This window comes from Xiphophorus maculatus, chromosome 14 (genome assembly GCF_002775205.1).
Source record: "Xiphophorus maculatus strain JP 163 A chromosome 14, X_maculatus-5.0-male, whole genome shotgun sequence".
NCBI classification, from domain to species: Eukaryota; Metazoa; Chordata; class Actinopteri; order Cyprinodontiformes; family Poeciliidae; genus Xiphophorus; species Xiphophorus maculatus.
The window spans coordinates 24,506,819-24,525,548 of NC_036456.1; the positions used below are offsets into that span (position 1 = coordinate 24,506,819).

The 18,730-nt window shown below is 37.3% G+C and overlaps 2 protein-coding genes across 12 annotated transcripts in view; one reads left to right on the forward strand and one right to left on the reverse strand.

Moving 5' to 3' along the window:
• Nucleotides 1-18,730, reverse strand: part of LOC111611189 — a 99,369-nt gene that overhangs the window by 73,742 nt on the left and 6,897 nt on the right. The gene's annotated exons all lie outside the window — the stretch shown is intronic.
• On the forward strand, nt 9,195-15,211 carry LOC111611207. Of its 9 annotated transcripts, none has more exons than XM_023347068.1 (5): nt 12,863-12,971; nt 13,039-13,151; nt 14,156-14,211; nt 14,324-14,686; nt 14,844-15,211. In XM_023347068.1, the coding sequence occupies exons 3-5, from the start codon at nt 14,157-14,159 to the stop codon at nt 15,074-15,076; spliced, it is 651 nt and encodes a 216-aa protein (XP_023202836.1). In that variant the 5' UTR covers nt 12,863-12,971; nt 13,039-13,151; nt 14,156; the 3' UTR covers nt 15,077-15,211. The 9 variants fall into 9 exon arrangements, with proteins under 9 accessions (XP_023202839.1, XP_023202836.1, XP_023202837.1 ...); XM_023347069.1 differs by having other exon boundaries at nt 13,044-13,151; XM_023347071.1 differs by lacking the exons at nt 12,863-12,971; nt 13,039-13,151 and adding an exon at nt 9,195-9,954.

Consider the following 18,730-nt stretch of genomic DNA (forward strand, 5'->3'; position numbering starts at 1 on the left):
CAGACAGGTTTCAGACAAGAAAAGCAAATAAACCAACAGAATGTTTCTAACCTACAGAACCATCTGTCGGAAATAGGGGGCAGGCTTAGTTTGACCTAGTTTGGTTCTGATATTATGTATATCTACTTTTTTATTTACTTCTGTAAAATTACTCATGTTTAACTCAATAAAAATAACAAAACCTGATTTCCTACTGGAGAAAAAAGTTAGGACATCCTACCCCTTAACAGTCTTAACCCTTTAGTTGATATGGTGTTACTGTATCGGAAAACTCACCAAACTTGGTGGATCCATCAAGCCTTCGGGAAATTTACGGATTTTAAGATTGTCACAAAAATCACAACAGAAACGGTGCAAGAGCGCCACCTACCAACTTTCAAAACACCCTGTGCATTAACTTTACTTTAGAGGCATGAAATTTGGTACACTTGTAGAACTAGAACAGAAAATCACTTTTGTGTCAAATTATCCCAGAAACAAACAGAGATGATCTCATCCCTGCTTGTTTCTGGGATAATAATGTTAAACTCGTCTGCAGCCGGGGCTGTAGAAACTCTAACTTACGAGGACTAATATAATTATTTATTTACACACTAAGAGAACAGTGGCACCCAGGGGGCGCTATAGTGCCCCCTGGAGAAGACATGGCAACCCATAGAAAACATTGCAATTATTTTCTTTTTCATTTAAGTTAATATTCTTTAATATGTGGTCGCTGTGATCATTTTATAACAAAATACAACTACTTAAAAAAACAACTCATGATTATGTACTGAGTAGAAAAAAACATCTATCTCTCAACAGGAAATGAACTTGTAAGCCTGTTTTCACTTCTGGTATCAATTGTAAGGAGCAGCAAATACAAAAATGTAATTGTTTTCTGCTACCCAGGTTTAAAAGGATGGAGTCAACAATTCAAGAGGAAACTGAATAAAATAGAAACAACCATATCACCAGTTAGATAGTATATCAGATATGTAATACAAAAAACTAATCAATTATCTATTGACTGATATAAAATGCTTATATTGTGATACATTTCTCAGCCTATTTGTACTTTAATTACATTGTAAAATACTACATGTTCACTATCCAATTTATTAGTGACTGTTGTAGATGTCTTATTTATAGATGCTCCTCTGTTTGTGCTTCTGTGAGTGTTAATAACTGTAAGAATAAATCATCCTTCATAGCGCCTCAGTAAAATGCTTTGCTCCCGGGCGTGCCGTGGTGGCGTAGTGGTTAGTGCGACCCGTATTTGGAGGCCTTGAGTCCTCGACGCGGCCGTCGCGGGTTCGACTCCCGGACCCGACGATATTTGCCGCATGTCTTCCCCCCTCTCCTTCCCAGTTTCCTGTCAGCCTACTATCACATAGTAGGCTGACAAGTCAAGGGCCTAGAAATGTGAGCGAGGCGGAGCGAGGTACATGTTTAGAACAGCATTAGTGGGCTCTAGTGTCCCACTAGAGCCCACATGTATAGTGTGGAGTAGCCGTAACAACCTGATTATTATATTATTATTGCCTGTTGATTATTAAAAGACAACAAGTCCCATCAGGTCCCAGTTGCTGTTTGGGTGAATATTATCATCCAAAACCTCCAAAGAAATGAAAACTTTCTCTGATTAGTTGTGATGTGAAGATTGAATCCTCTGATATTTAAACCAGCTGGTTTTAGTGACAGCAGATCAACAACAACATGAAACCAAACTGAAATCCTGACAGAGGAGAGACTGAAGGAGGAAACGACAGAAACAGACGATGAACAGACAGACGGACGGATCTGTTCTCCTGTCATCTAAAGTCCAACAGTCTGATAGAATCAGGTTCTGTTCTGTTTCCTCCTGACGACCCAGAGACTCTGATCTCTACCAGAACCACATTCAGAACCAGAGTCAGTCTGACAGGAAAAGAGTTTCAGTAACATTTCTAGAACATCTGGACCTCAGAGTCTCTGACAGACTTTGTCCCAGAATCTGGATGGATTCATTTTGATATTTAAACTCTGTTGGTTCATTTCAGTTTAAATAAATCCTCCCAGTTCCACCAGTTCAGTCTCTCTGTCTGAAACTGGGACGTCCTGAATGTGAAGAAAATAAATGTTTCACTTTCTGAAAGGATCTGGACAGTTTTCATCCTAGAAATACTGCAGACAGAACTACAGTTTCTAAGTTTTATTATCTAAATAAAAGCCTTGATGTTGTTGTGAATTCAGACTGTTTATAATAAATGATGTGAAGATGATGATTATTTTATGATTTTCTGTCAACTGAATGTATTTTCTGAGCTCTGCACTGAATATATTCAGAGAAACTCTCCAGATCTCAGTTTTTCATTGTTAAAGTGTAGAAAATGAACCAGAGGCATGCTGGGAAATATAGTGACAAAACTGAACTGAACTGAACTGAACTGAACTGAACTGAACTTGGTCTGCAGTGATGAAAAAAATGAGATCATCATATTAAGATTCTGCTTTTGTGTAGAATTAAGGTTCTTCAGCCACATAAACTGTAAAAGAGACGTGATAAATAGAGACAGTTTCTCTTCTCCTTTGTTGAGGTTCCTGACTCAGCCGAGTCAGAGCTGAGTTTTCTTTGTTCTACATAAACTTTGTTTGTGTCACTTATGACACTGGGAACGAAACTACCTGTGGTGAAAACATGAGGGGAAGTGTATCGTCTCCCAAACCTCATGATAAATGTTTCATCTTGGAGATTCACAAGCTTTTAATGTAAAACCAAAAGTTAGATAATATTGTTTCTTATTTCTTTGTTTGGTTGTATTCCTTTCAGCATAAAATAGAAATACCAAAGTATTAACTTTTCCTGGTTATAAAGTCAGAGAAAGAAGTTCATCACATATATGGATGATTTAACTCTGGTTGTCACTGATAATAGATCTATAGATCTATAGATTCACTAACTGTGTGAACAATCTACTTTTTATGTTAATCAACATAAAAGTGAATTATTTATTTTAATTGGAGAAATGAGAGAAAACTGTATTTTTCTGTTACAAACAAATGCAATAAATATATTTGGTCAGCAAACATGAAAACATGGAGGATCTGAATGAACTCATTCAGTTCAATGAATCAGAAAAACTGATTCCTCTGAGAATCAACAGATCAACTGAACTCTGTGAGAAAGAAATCTGTTAAATGAAACAACAACTAGAGCAAACATCTGGTTTATAGCAGCACATCTACTGATTCTAGATCTATAAACCTCTGGAATAGATTTTATTGAACTGAAGTGAATCAAACTGATTCTAATCAGAATCCAGATTCAGTTTTCAATGATCAGAGAATTTCAAAAAATTAGATAAAACTCAGGTTTAACCTTAAAATTTTAAACATTGATAAACACAACATGTTAGAAACAGGAACAAGCTGGTCGTGAGTTTATGGTAGAAGTTGGTTTACAGGGAACTGAGAGCAAAAACATCAGGAACTGAAACTGAAGAGCAGAGTGTTTTATCGGTCTTTCCTTCACATTGCAACATGGATCATGCTATAACAAAACGGCTCTACAAACTCTGAGAAACAATGAAAACAATCCAACCAGATAAGTAAGTATATATTAGTTTGGTTTACATTTGTTTAGACTTCAGTTCAGTCAATAGTTACTAGTTATCAATAGTTATATTGATATTTTTGTAAATTTGCCTGTTAACTAAGACAATAACATAAGTAATAAATGTTAATGTATCTGAGAACAGATCAATAAATCAGTGGAATCAAAGTGATTTTAATCTACAACAAATTATTTTCATTCCTGTTTCATTCTTGAATTGTAAAATGTTCAAGTGCTGGACCAATTAATAAAAAATAAATTAATATTTAGTCTAATCTCATTGGTTTCAGAAAAACAAATCTATATCTGGTTGTTGAAAACTAAAGATCTAAACAACTTTTCTTTCTAAATTAAACTAAAGTCAAACTTGGTAAACTTGGTGTTTGGTCTTTATTTAGATTAAATACATTTTCTTTCTTAATCCAGATGATTATTCTACTGTTGTGTTAGATTAAAAAAAAAAATCTTAGTCCATCAACCGTTTAATGTGAAAGTCGTGTCATTCTGTCAGAATAAAAGCCTTAAACCTGTTTTTCCTCCACAGGATTCAAATTTCAGTCACAACTTAAAGGTAAATCAGCTGATTTTCTGTCTCCTTTAGTTTTAAAAGTATAAACACTAAGAGTCCACACAAATATGATCAACACTTTATCTCAGTAAAGTTTGAACAATGAATTTAAGCTGCTCGTCATAAATGGTCAGAAATGCAGGTTAAATGTTGTTACGGCCCGGCTCGGATGGCCACAACAAAAAGTAGGGAGGACACGGCAAACCCAACGGTTTTTAACCTCTTGCGAGGCATTTATTAAAAAACACAAGGTGTCAGCGCCGCCTCTGAGTCCAGATCGTCTGCTTCTGTTGTCAGCCAGCCACACACCCCGATTGATGGAACGGCGCTCCTTATATACCATCCAGGTCTGGGAGGCACCTCCCACAATCAAGGACCTAACGGAAAAGCAGCCTGCACTATACAGCACACACATACAACAGCACCGCAGGGGCGTCACAATGTAAATACTGGTGAGGAGATGTAGTTCTTCTAGTTCTCCAGCAGGTGGAGCCATTTCTCTGCTTCACTTTGTTTTTCTTTTTCCCATCAGCAGGAAATGTTGGTGACAAACATCTGATATCCTGACTGAACTAATTCAGTAAATTAGAGATTAAACAGACGAGATACCAGAACAGTTTGATGCAGATTATTTATCATGTGAAACTCAGTGAAAGTTTATTGATTTAACATGTGGGAATATTTTAGATTGCAAGAAGGAAATCCATAATTCACTGTTATGAGTCCAGATGTTCCTTGTATTGTTAGTGATGATGTTCCTGATGTTCTGCTGCCTCTCCTCCTCTTCCTCTCTCAGGATGAAGATGATCTCCAGTCTCCTGCTGCTCCTCATCCTCAGCTCATGTCTCTGTGGTCAGTCTCCATCTTGTCTTTGTGACAGAAAGCTCTCTAGATGGAGCTGAAAGACTCCCATGTTCCAGTTCTCAGTGTGTCTGCTCCTCTCTTTCCCTCTCTGTCTCCTCAGCAGCAACATTTGTAGTGAATGTGACACAGAGCAGCTATCAGGCAGAGGAGAACCACAGCATCACTCTGGAGTGGACCTTCACCACCAAGACTCAGGGAACCTGGAAGAATCTGTTCATCTACTGTGAAGCAAACACTGATCATGGAGTTTTAGTTCTCTATCAGGTCCATGAAGGTGTTGAGATTTCAAAGTCTCAGCATGAACAGTTTTCAGGACGAGTCCAGAGTGACAAAGACGTCCTCAGAGAAGGACGAATCAGACTCCATGTGTCCAGACTGAGGACTGAAGACTCTGGTCTGTATCTGTGTGACGTGATGACAGATTATGGATTCAACTCTGGAAGATGTCGACTCAGCGTTACTGGTGAGTTTGAGCTTCAAAAAAACTTTAAAGTTTTTCTGTTAATCAGCCAAGAATTTGTTGCTCTTGTGTCGTTTAGCTCAGAAGTATTTTCTCTTTTAATTTCTGTTAACATGTTTTTATGTTTATTGTGTTTTCACGGCATCTTGTCTGTCTGTTGGTTTCTCTAAAATTTAAAGCCAAAGTCAATATAAAGCAAACATCAGTTTCTCTGACCAAACGTCTCTAATGAGGCACAAATTCAGTTTTTATCTTTTGGTTCTTTCCAGCTTCTTCTGGAATTTTCCATCATCATAAAGAAGATTCAGCGTCAGACAGTCGAGGACGGGTCGGCCTTTATGTTTCACTGGGACTGACAGCAGCAGCAATCATAGTTTTACTGATCAAACATGGATCCAGAACTCTTTAGTGAATCGGCTGATGATGAACTTTAATTCAGTTGTTTAACTCTGAAGCTTCAGGAAGCAGCTGATGGATCCTGAACTCATTTTGGATTCTACTTTGGTAAACAGGAGAGATCATGATCTCCAGTCCTGACAGCAAAACAATCCCACATCATTACTCCTCCACCAATCAATCAATCAATCAATCAAATTTTATTTGTATAGCACATTTCAGCAGCAAGGCATTTCAAAGTGCTTTACATCATAACAAACACAGAATCACAATGCAATATAGAATCAATCATTAAGTCAAGTTACATCAATAAATTTGTAATTGATTACATTTCAAATACAATTCTAAACAGGTGGGTTTTCAGTTGAGATTTAAAAGAAGTCAGTGTTTCAGCTGTTTTACAGTTTTCTGGAAGTTTGTTCCAAATTCGTGGTGCATAGATGCTGAAAGCTGCTTCTCCTCGTTTGGTTCTGGTTCTGGGGATGCAGAGCAGACCAGAACCGGAAGACCTGAGAGGTCTGGAAGGTTGATACAATAAAAGCATATCTTTAATGTATTGTGGTGCTAAGCCGTTCAGTGATTTATAAACTAACAACAGTATTTTAAAGTCTATTCTTTGAGCTACAGGGAGCCAGTGGAGGGACTTTAAAACTGGTGTTATGTGCTCTATCTTCCTGGTTTTAGTGAGAACGCGAGCAGCAGCATTCTGGATCAGCTGCAGCTGTTTGATTGATTTGTTGGACAGACCTGTGAAGACGCTGTTGCAATAATCAATACGACTGAAGATGAACGCATGGATGAGTTTCTCTAGATCTGGCTGAGACATTAGTCCTTTAATCCTGGAAATGTTCTTCAGGTGATAGAAGGCCGACTTTGTGACTGTCTTTATGTGGCTCTGGAGGTTCAGGTCAGAGTCCATCACTACTCCCAGGTTTCGGGCCTGATCGCTAGTTTTCAGTTGTAATAACTGAAGCTGTGCATTGACTCTAGATCTATAACTCTAGATCTATAACTCTAGATCGTTCCTCTTTAGGTCCAAAAATAATAACTTCAGTTTTGTTTCTGTTCAGCTGGAGAAAGTTTTGGCACATCCACACATTTATCTGTTCTAAGCATCTGTTCAGTGATTGGATGGGCTCTGAGTCACCTGGTGACATCGTAATGTAGAGCTGTGTGTCATCTGCATAGTTATGGTAGCTAATATTATTTCCTGTTATAACCTGAGCTAGTGGGAGCATATAAATATTGAATAAAAGGGGCCCTAGGATTGAACCTTGGGGTACCCCACATGTGACCTTTGACCTCTTTGATGAGAAGTTTCCAATTGAAACAAAGAAATCCCTGTTCTTTATGTAGGATTTAAACCAGTTAAGCACTGGACCGGAGAGTCCGACCCAACTCTCCAGTCGATTCAGTAATATGTCATGGTCAACAGTGTCAAAAACTGCACTGAGATCCAACAGAACCAGCACTGTGGTTCTGCCACAGTCCGTATTTATATGGATGTCATTGAACACTTTTACGAGGGCGGTCTCTGTGCTGTGGTGAGCACAAAAACCAGACTGGAAGGAGTCAAAGAGGTTGGTTGTAGTTAGGAAGCTAGTTAATTGTTTACACACAGCTTTTTCAATAACTTTGCTGATGAATGGGAGGTCAAAGGTCAGCCTGTAATTCTGCATTAGTGATTTGTCCAGATTGTTCTTTTTTATAAGTGGTTTGATTACTGCTGTTTTCAGAGCCTGGGGAAAAACGCCTGATGAGAGCGATGAGTTTACTATTTGGATCAGATCAGCAGCAATAACAGGCAGGACTTTCTTAAAGAAATGTTCTAGAGTTATAGATCTAGGACATCCAGACAGCAGGAACTGGAGCTTATTTGACTTATAATTTCCTGTAGGGTTTTATAATTAAGTAGTTGAAATTGGGTCATTTTTCCTGTATTTGTTTTGTTTGGGCACAGCACTGGTACTGACTTTATAGTGGATGTACAGATTAATCCTCTGATTTTTTGAATTTTCTCTGAAAAGAAGCTGGAAAACTGGTTGCAGGCGGCAATACATTGGAATTCAGGCGGTAACGTCGCAGGAGGGTTTGTGATTCTGTCAACTGTTGCAAATAAAGCTCGAGCATTGTTAATGTTTTTGTTTATGACATCTGCAAAGAAAGCCTCTCTTGCATGTTTTAGTGTTAAATGATAGTTACGTAGTCTTTCTTTATAGATGTCACAGTGAACGTGGAGTTGAGTTTTACGCCATTTTCATTCTGCCCTACGGCAGAGTTGTCTTGCAGATCTAACTGTTTGTGCATTTCTCCATGGAGATTTCTTCCTACCAGACACAACCTTCATTTTAATTGGGGCAATGGAATCAATAATATCTGAGACTTTAGACTGAAAATCATTTACCAACTTATCTACATCATTACAGCTTAAGGGTGAGGAAGAAGAGTAGATCTGATTAAAAGTTTCTGCTGTGTTTTCAGTGAGAGAACGTTTTGTGATGGTTGCTGTTTGTCCAAGTGGGTTAAAAGATAAAGAACTTTCAAAGATAACAGGAAGTGATGCGACAGGCGACATCAGTTACAGAGACATTGGAAATATTCACACCCTTACTGATAACCAGGTCCAGTGTGTGTCCTTGAGTGTGTGTTGCTTGTTTGACATGTTGTGTTAGACAAAAAGTCTCTAAAATATTAGCGAGCTTTTTTGCCCCTCTGTCTTGGGGGTTGTCAACATGAATGTTGAAATCACCGACAATTATTAAACAATCGTAATCAATACATATAAGAGATAGAAGTTCATTCAAGTCAGTAAAGAAATTTTCCACAAAAGTTGGAGTTTTGTATAAAGTTACAGTCAAAGTTTGTTTGTGGCCTTTAACCTCAATTCCAAGATACTCAAAAGAGGTGAAGTGACCCAAAGAGATTTTACTACAGTTTATGGTATTCTTAAATATTGAAGCCACGCCTCCTCCTTTTTTATGTTTTCTATTCTCACTGAAGAAATTGTAGTTAGGAGGCGCAGATTCAATTAGTACGATCGATTCATTATTATCATTCAACCATGTTTCTGTCAGAAACATAACATCGATATTATGCTCAGTGATGAAATCATTAATTAATAGAGCTTTAGCACAGAGAGATCTGGTATTTAAAAGAGCTAGTTTAAGTGACTTGGAGGCCAAGAAATCTTCAGTCTGAGGTTCCTTTAGGCAGGGGAACAGTCTGACGTTTGAATTAGGTCCCCTATATTTTATGTTTCTGTTTCTTGTAGATTTTCTTGTAGTGATCCGGACAGGTAGTGTCCTGTTCTGCAGTGCCGAGGGGCCAGACACATTCTGGAGCAAGAAGGGCGTAAAGATAAAGTCTGGACCCCGGCCTCAGACCTCAGAAACGCAGAGTGATGGATCCTCTGTGGTGCTGTAAAGCACCACCGTGCTTTACAGCTGCTGTTGAATCTTTTCTGCTCATTTATTACTAAGTCTGTAAACATGTTGTTGTTGTTTAAAGCTAAAACTTCCCCACTGGTTTTATTTTTCCCTGTTGCTGTAGTTTTGTAGTTCACTTTAGAAATAATATTATATATGTATAAATGTTTCCAAGATAATTATTTCTAATTAAGTTAGAGTTAATAGTCAATGAAATGATGAACTTTAAACCTAAAGAATAAATTTGGGCTCAACTTTACAATAACAACATTTAATGAAGGAAAAACTGATTTTTATTCATTACTGTATTTAAAGATAATTAAATTCTTGTTTCCAGATCTTTTTAAAAGATTCAAAGTCCTGTACTGTTATGTTTTAATGTTTTGATGCTCATTGTCATTATCATCTGCTCTTCCTACAATGTTTATTCATGAATATTTATGAATTTACTGTAAAATTATTTGACTTCATGTGAAGTTTTCCTGATAACTTTTCTAAACTAAACGAGGTGAGTCAGGAAGTTTCCCAGATGTTTGAATGTTTCTTCACGTTTCTGTACGATAATGTTCTTGTTAAATGATTGAATAAAGAAATGACCACAGAGAACCAGTCCTCCATCAGATCCAAGATGGCTTCCACTCTGCAAGGTGTCGACTCAGCATCTCTGGTAGGTTCAGTAAAATATTTGTCATTTTTAATCATTTATATTTAAAGTTTCTATTCCTGCAGCGTTTTGCTTTTTTCTGATGTAAAATCCTAAAGAAAATGATGAGGATCAATAGAGGATGACTTACAGCTCCAATGAGGGAAATATTTAGTATTTCCATAAATCCTGGTTCTGTTGCTGCTGACCCGTCCAGCTGCAGCTGGCAGTAATTTCAGTCTGCTTCTTCTTTAAAATGTCCAGAATCACAAAAACATTAGCAAATATCTCAGTGCATATTTACTCATTATTATTCAAACACTGTTTTTAGAAACTCAAATGTTTTCCAGGCTGTTTTTGCTCATCCTGATCTGGACTTTTAATTTCTCCTCTTCATGTTTTGGTTCTTAATGTTGGCAGAAACATGAGGATTAAAATCCCACCTGAATCATTTTCTCAGTCCAGCTGCTGTTCATGTTGCAGTTAAACAACAACATCAGTTCTTATGGTTCAAACTGCAGCAGGAATCATTTCACAGAAAATCCTGTCAATATTTTACCTTCGGCTGAAATCATCAGACGCTGAGTCGGCATCTTCCAGAGACGAAACCGTCTTCAGTCTGAACACATGGAGTCTGATTCATCCTCTGAGTGGGTGTAGATGATTGATTGATTGATTGATTTATTGATTGATTGATTGGTTTTGTTCTTTGAAGCCACAATGAAACAGAGAATTCAGATTTCACATTTTCAATCGTTTCAAGAGTTTTTTTTTTCTATTTGCTTCGATTATTTGGAGACAATTTATTAGATTGTTGTAGTGGCGACTTTTCAGCACTAGAGGGAGAAGCAACGTTTAGTAAAAAGCTCAAATAGAGCTGATCTCAGTTCTGGAAACAAACATCTCAACAGTGAACAACCATCCTGACAGAAAGTCTGCATAAATATGGATTTATTAATAACATGAGAACATTATGAACAGACCAACTGGAGCAGATAAAAAACTTTATGCTCAGTAACAAAGAGCATCAATTAAACAGCTTTAAGACCAAACATCAGAACAGATCAATGAGTCCAGAAAACTTTGAATCAATATTTTACAGTATATTCTAGAATATTTGTAATTTTTCAGAGACTCTGGAGGTTGAGTTTATTATCTATAAGCCATAATCAAAGTTACAAGAAAAAAAAAAGTTTAGAATATGTGAGTCTATATAATATATGCTAGTTTTACTTTCTGAATTAAGTCTTGAACTTTTTAACAAAATTATAATTTTTTGTGCTCTTGTTTATTTCTACAGTGGAATAAAAATAATATATAAACACAGTTGCTGATGAGAAAACCTTCATTTAATGTCTCAACATACATTCATCACCATTCAGTGAATTATTACTGTTTAAAATGAATTATTTCAGGAACTTGACCTTCCAGTTTATATTTAGTAAAACTGCTGGTGTGATTTGAGCTGTGGGCGGAGTCACGTGTTTAACTCCTCCCACGCCGCCGCAGTGAAGCTCTGCTCGGAGCAAACCGTAGAAACTTTTTCTGCCTCTGAACCTTCGTGATTCTCCAGTGTTGAAATCTTATCATTTCAGAGACAGTTTCATTATAAACTGTAAACAAATGAAACATTTTCTGAGTGTGAAATATCAAACACATTTCGTCACTGCAGACATATTGATCTGTGAAGCACTTCAGACTTTTTTATTCGTCTTTATTCTGTTGAAAGAAAGAACAGAAACGAATCTATGAACGTAAACGGGACTGATTGTGTTGTCAGCGTTGGTGGGAAACCCTGAGTTTAAGAGCTGAAACATGTTGGACAAACACGTTTAACCCTCTATGGCATGACTTTTTATTTTTGTGGGGAAGAAATATTTTCCTGCATTCTTTGGGAGCTTGGTGGTCCCTAATTACATGTCAATCATAAAATCGGACTCTGACACCTCCTGGAACCAGATTTGGGTTTGTTGCCTCAGGGTAACATTGGTCTAGAACACCAAGATTGTCTACACTGATTATGAGAAATGAAATACAAATCAAACAAAAACTATATTCATAAAAAAACTTTTTTTTGGACAAAAATATGTCAAAAATCATGCCCCCCAAAAAATAAAATAAAGGAGCAATGTGAGGTACAGCTATGTGGTTTGTTGCCTGAGGGCAACGCCATGCCATAGAGGGTTAATACTGATAGGAGACACAAAACATTCAGAGAGTTCAGAAAGAAAAACCATACCATACCATACCAACTTTATTTATAAAGCACTTTAAAACAACCACAGCTGATACAAAGTGCTGTACATCAAAACACAACATAACAATAAAAAAAAACATAAAATAAAAACTTACAGTTTAAAAACAAAAACAAAAAAAAAAAACATACAATTTAAAACTAGATCCCGCTAGAGTTAAAAGCCAAATAAAATAGATGGGTTTTAAGACGAGCTTTAAAAGGGTAACATTGTAAAATGTTACCCTTTTAAAAACAAGTTACAGGAGATTAAAAGTTATTTTACAATATATGAACTGGGAAACACAATGTTATTATTTACTGATTGTGTTTTACACTCACAAGAAACGTGTAGTTTAGTAAAAGGTTTTATCCAACTAACTCTAAACGGATCAGACAAACGGATCCACATTAAATATAATAAACTTACTCGGTTAGTTTTTCTTCTTCATCAGCGTCATCACTGACCTTGTGTCCAGGTCTCTGCACAGCTTTGCTGCTGATCTCTGCAGGCCTGAATTAACAGATCGACAAATTATTTCTGCTATGCGCTTCCAGTAACAGAGGGTTGAGGAATCAAATCAGTTTGTTGGCAGCTTTCACGACTGACATCTTTCAGCTCCACCGCTTCAGCTCGCTTTGCTTTGCTTTGCTCCTCCTACTGCAACTCATTCCTCAGAATCTAACGGAGCAGGAAGGGAAACTCCCTGATTCAGGACGAGTCCGGCTTTATGCCCTGCAACATGGAGACAGTAATGAACGTAATGAATGTAATGAATGTCCGGCATTAGGAGGAGGAGTTCTTAAAGTGAGTAGGAGTTTGATCCCTCGACAGCCTCTAAAAGCATAACTGAAATTATTTGTCTGTCTGTTAGTTTAGATCTGGTCTGTAGCTTTAGAGATCAGTAGCAACGTTATGCAGAGACCTGGACACAAAAGTTGACAAAGCAACAAAATATGGAGGCTGATAAAGAAGAAAACTAACAGAGTAAGTTTATTCTATGTGGATCTGTTTGTCTATAATTTAGAGTTAGTTGGATAAAACCTTTTAGTTAAATACACGTTTCTTGTGAATAAGTGTAAAACACGACAGTTAAGTCCTGAAACCATGTTTTCCAGTTCATATATCTGTAATAATAACTTTTAATCTTCTGTAACTTGTTATTATTTCTTGCAGCTGAAAGTTTAGTGTCTCTGGTTTGACACTTTTGTCCAACATGTCTCAGGTTTCAAACTCAGACAGGATTTGTCTCCATCCTGTTCTCCACACCACGACATGTGGAAAATGTTCAGCAGGGAAAACTGCAGCCTGGAGAGGATTGTCTAAAAACCTCTCTCACATTTCGATGCGTTTCACAAGGATGAAGGAGTGAACTGATGCTGGATTCAGAGCAGACTCAGTTCACTCCTTCACACAGGATTCACCAGAGACAATCCTGGATACAAACATCTTACCTGAAGAGAAGAACTGGACCGTTGCTCAGTGGGTCAAAGTCCTGTTTTCAGATGAAAGTAAAGTTTGTATTTCATTCAGAAATGAAGGTTCCAGAGTTTGGAGGAAGAATGAAGAGAACCAGAAACCAAGTTGATTAAAGTCCAAAGTGAAACTGACTGGATAGAAATTAAAAGTCTTTTCAGAAACCTGATATCTCTGTTTAGGATATTTATGTTTTTATTGGTCTTATGCAGTTTTCTAATTGTCTGTAAATAATAATCACCAAAATTACAAGAAGGCTCAGAGAATATAATCTAAATATTTTATTTAGATATAAACAATCTAAATAAAATATTTCATAATAAAAGTTTCAGAAGGAGCAGAGAATAAAAACATGTTCTGTTGTCTGACGGCTGTATAGTTTTATTACCACAAGGTGGCAGTATTGATCTGTTTCTAAATAAAGTTAATTCTGTAGCAGGAATCCAGATGTTCCTTGTATTGTTAGTGATGATGTTCCTGATGTCCTGCTGCCTCTCCTCCTCTTCCTCTCTCAGGATGAAGATGATCTCCAGGATCCTGCTGCTCCTCATCCTCAGCTCATGTCTCTGTGGTCAGTCTCCATCTTGTCTTTGTGACAGAAAGCTCTCTAGATGGAGCTGAAAGACTCCCATGTTCCAGTTCTCAGTGTGTCTGCTCCTCTCTTTCCCTCTCTGTCTCCTCAGCAGCAACATTTGTAGTGAATGTGACACAGAGCAGCTATCAGGCAGAGGAGAACCACAGCATCACTCTGGAGTGGACCTTCACCACCAAGACTCAGGGATCCTGGAAGAATCTGTTCATCTACTGTGAATTCAGATCATCAGTAAAGTCAGGGGTAATATATCTTCATCATGATGGTGATGAGTTTCCAGAGTCTCAGGATGAACAGTTTTCAGGACGAGTCCAGATTGACAAAGACGTCCTCAGTGAAGGACGAATCAGATTAAATGTGTCCAGACTGAGGACTGAAGACTCTGGTCAGTATCTGTGTGACGTGAAAACTGAAGATGGATTCAACTCTGGAAGATGTCGACTCAACGTTACTGGTGAGAAGAAATAATCAGAATATAAACAAACATTTTTACAAACTTTGATAAATTCTGATTCTTGTGTTGATGAACCAACATCTTCATCTTCTACATGAATCCTCCTGGATCTCAGTTTTCATCAAATATTAATAAATATTTCTGATTTCTCTCCCAGCAGCTGCTGATCAGATCCAAACTCAGAGCCCAACTTTGACTCCAGAACCAGAACAAAGATCGAACATCTTCATCATCATCATCATCTTCATCACTGTGGGACTGACAGCAGCAGCTCTGATGTTTCTTCTTTCTTATTTTTTAGTGAAATGTTTTCTACCAGCAGATGTTTATTTTAGTAATGATAAAGAGACAAGAGAGAGTTCAGTCACTTCATCGTTAGAAACACTTTGATCAGAATGAGAGGAATGTAGATTTGTAGCATCAACACAACAAACTCATTTATTTGGTTGATTATTTTCAGCAGCTGAAAGATTTTAAAACTGAAACTCGACATAAATGAGCCTCAATAAAGATAATTTAATCTAAGATTGTTGTTTATTTTTTATGTTCAGTGTTTCAGGTTTGATCTGATTTTCTTCCTTCTGTTCATGAACCAGCAGCATAGTGATGTTCTGGTTCTGACCAGTCCAGTTGCAGCTGGTTCTGACCCGCTGGCTGCTGGAAACAAACGTTCTGGACTCAAGCAGAACCCGGAACCAGAACCTGGAACCAGAACCCTGATCTGAGCTGCTTTAAGCTGCAGCAGCTGATGAATCAGTGAAGCTCTGGATCTGCTCCACTGGTTCTGGTTCTGATGGTTCTGCAGGAAATCAATCCAGATTTCTTCCCTCATGTTGTCAGAACCTGATTCACTGCAGAAGCTTTTAACCTCCAACATGAGCTGCAGCTGTTTGGACCTCAGCAGAAACAATCCAGCTGCTGGATCTGACCTCAGACCAGTTCTACCATCAAGGGTTATACTGGAGCGCCACCTGGTGGTGGAGTTAGGAACTGTGAGCGTATAGAGCTGAAGGTCTGAGTGATGGACTGACTGGATCAGTTCAGTTTGATTTGTTCTGTTTTCATGTTTTTACCATCAGAACCTTTTCAATTCTTTATTAAAGTTTTGTAGAAGAGGTTTTGGTTGTGTATGGAGTTTCCTTTGCACCCTGAATGCAACATAGGTGTGCCGCTCTGCAGCCTCCCTCGGTGTGTTAGTAAAACTGAATGTTTGATGCTGTGATGCTCTCAGTTATGTTTCTGTTAAACTGTATTTTGCTGACTTATTAGGAGTTTATCTCATTCCGTCTAAATGAAGCTGTGCATAAGTGGCGGTCGGTTAGAATAAAGATTTTATTACCGACTCGTTTTTAGCAGAGACATCTGTTATTGTGTTGCTGCTTCTATGCTCCTAATAGACGACAAGCTTTGTTGTAAAGCTACATGCTGTAATATCTAACGTTAAGTTTTAATAACCAGTCTCAGGTTACATGCCAACTGTATATTATTTTACTGCAGCTTCACTTTCTTTGCAGCTTTGTTTCTGTTTATGGTGTAACTTGGGCTTTAATTATTTTTGTTTTATTATGTCTGCAGAAATCATACACATTCTGGTGTAACAGAGCTTAAAATATACTTTATTAAATATTATTTCCAATTCATGTTAAATTGAGTATTTGTGAATTTTATCTCATTGAGCTGTTTTTATTTTCGGTTTTATTAATTTTACAGCACAGCTTGTTTAAACACTCCTTTTATTAACTTGTTTAGGACCAGAACGCTGGGAGAAAGGTGGACAGAGCTGGATTAATGTTTTAATCTCTTCTGCAGAAAAATAAATGCTCCAAACCATTTGAGCGATCTCACTGGATTATATATACCATCACATCTTCACAACACTGACAAATGTCTCAACTTTCAATAGAAAGAGAAACTTTATTTTTGGACTCTGCCTGCTTTTGTTCTGTCGTCTGAATTTTCTAAGTGTCTGATCCGACACTACAGCGATTGCTGCCATCACCAATATTAGTCTTAATTACAATGAGCCAGTTTGTTTTATTGACATGTTGATCATATTACAACAAAAACAAAAAGTAAACCCCACGTTACTTTAGTTTACATCAAATCAACTTATTTATAGAAAACGATGAAGAGGAGCTGCAGCTCAAAAACCAGCAGAAATGATCATCTTAATATCTGGAGATCGATCAGCTGATCAACGATTTTACTGGGAAATGTTGCGGCTTCATAAAGTTTCTGTTAATAAACATGTTCAAATGATTAATTCTGCTTTTCGTTTCTTTTCAATATAAACTTTAACATACAAGCTGTGTGAATCTTAACAAGTCAGCCTTGATTATTATCAGCCCATATCATGACATCACCACCTGTTTCAAGAATTAAACTGTTTAAATTTATTTATTTCTATAATTTTCTAATAAATGAAAAGCAAATACCTCAGTAAATATTTACTTCTTAATCTTCTAACCTTTTTTCAAAACTGATATCAGAAACTAAAATATTTTCCTCTGAGATTTATGTACAACTTTAACTTTAAAACAACACAAGTTCACACAGACAGATGTTTGCAATCAGTTTATTGATTTACAGACATTAAAGTTACAGAAAAACATCAAGGAAATCTTTTCAATTTGGGAAAGTTTCTTTGAACTTGTCATATAGATCAGATGTGGTTTGTGTGTTTAAAAAAATATGGATATAATGATGACTTTGGAAACGTCCTTTTTTTACCCTGAAAGTTTTCTTCTAGTATATGAACTGGAACATGAGAGAAATTTACAGAAAGAGAAAATGTTTCATTCAATATGAGAGCAAAGCTGCTGGTTTGATGCTCAGACTGTCTCTCACATCAGTGATCAATAAAGTTTAATGAGAGAATCTGGAGAATTAAAGTCATTGGATTGAACCACTAACACAGATTATACAGAATAATGAAACCATTCAGGTCAAAATTTGATCCTAATGAATATTTTTTATGTTTTAAGAGCCAGAAATGATAATTTGTTTGTTTTTGTTCATTTTTATGAAGCCAGTTGTGCATCAAGCCAGCAGGTCGTCATCATGTTGAAAACTCAGTTTAAAGATTTAAAGATGAGATTCTTTGATTTAGAAACATTCATCGTCTCAAGTTAATTCAGCATTTTTATCTGTTCTGCTGCTTTGAACTGAAACTGAACATCATGGCAGCTGAGTCGTCGTTTCAGTGACTTGAAACAACATCATCTATAATTATTGTCTCAATATTACAGATAATAACGTGCAAAGAAACTGTAACATCTGCAGTTCTGTTCTTCAAACTGAGGCTGAACTAAATATCTTATTTACAGCTGTGTGTTTCCAGTTTTGTTCATTTTCCAGTTTATGACCACCAGGGGGCAGCAGTCTTCTTTACTCAAATGATCAGCACTTAATGCATCTTTGCATTCCTGGCATTTTGAGTTTTCTTCTACAAAACACCATTTCCCACAATGCACTTCTTCTCTACGATCAATCTAACAGCTTAAAGCCTATCAGACGTGATCTAGTTTTCTGTCTCCGGCCAAAGAGACGTTGACTCATTCAGCGGTTCTGCCTCAAACCGCTGAACTGAAGGATGAGCCGTACATGGTCCGCCATGTTTACTGCTTCACAGTCATGGAAACCGGATCATTTTATGTTAGTTTTCGGTCAAAGGAAGATTTCCTTCAATCGTTCCTCCCTAAAACCAACTCGAGGAGCACCATCAGGTTATTAATGTGTATTTGTGGGTAATTCAACATCGTTGAACTTTCCGAATAAGTTTCATTCCTTCTCTGAAACTCATTCTACACTTTCTGACCAACAGGGGGCGGCAGTCTTCTTTCAGACTCAGATGGTCAGTAGTTTATGCATTTCTGGCATTTCGACACAATACTTTTGTTCCTCTAAACACCATTTCCCACGATGCACTTCTCCTCTACGATCAATCTAACAGCTTAAAGCCTATCAGACGTGATCTAGTTTTCTGTCTCCGGCCAAAGAGACTTTGACTCATTCAGCGGATCTGCCTCAAACCGCTGAACTGAA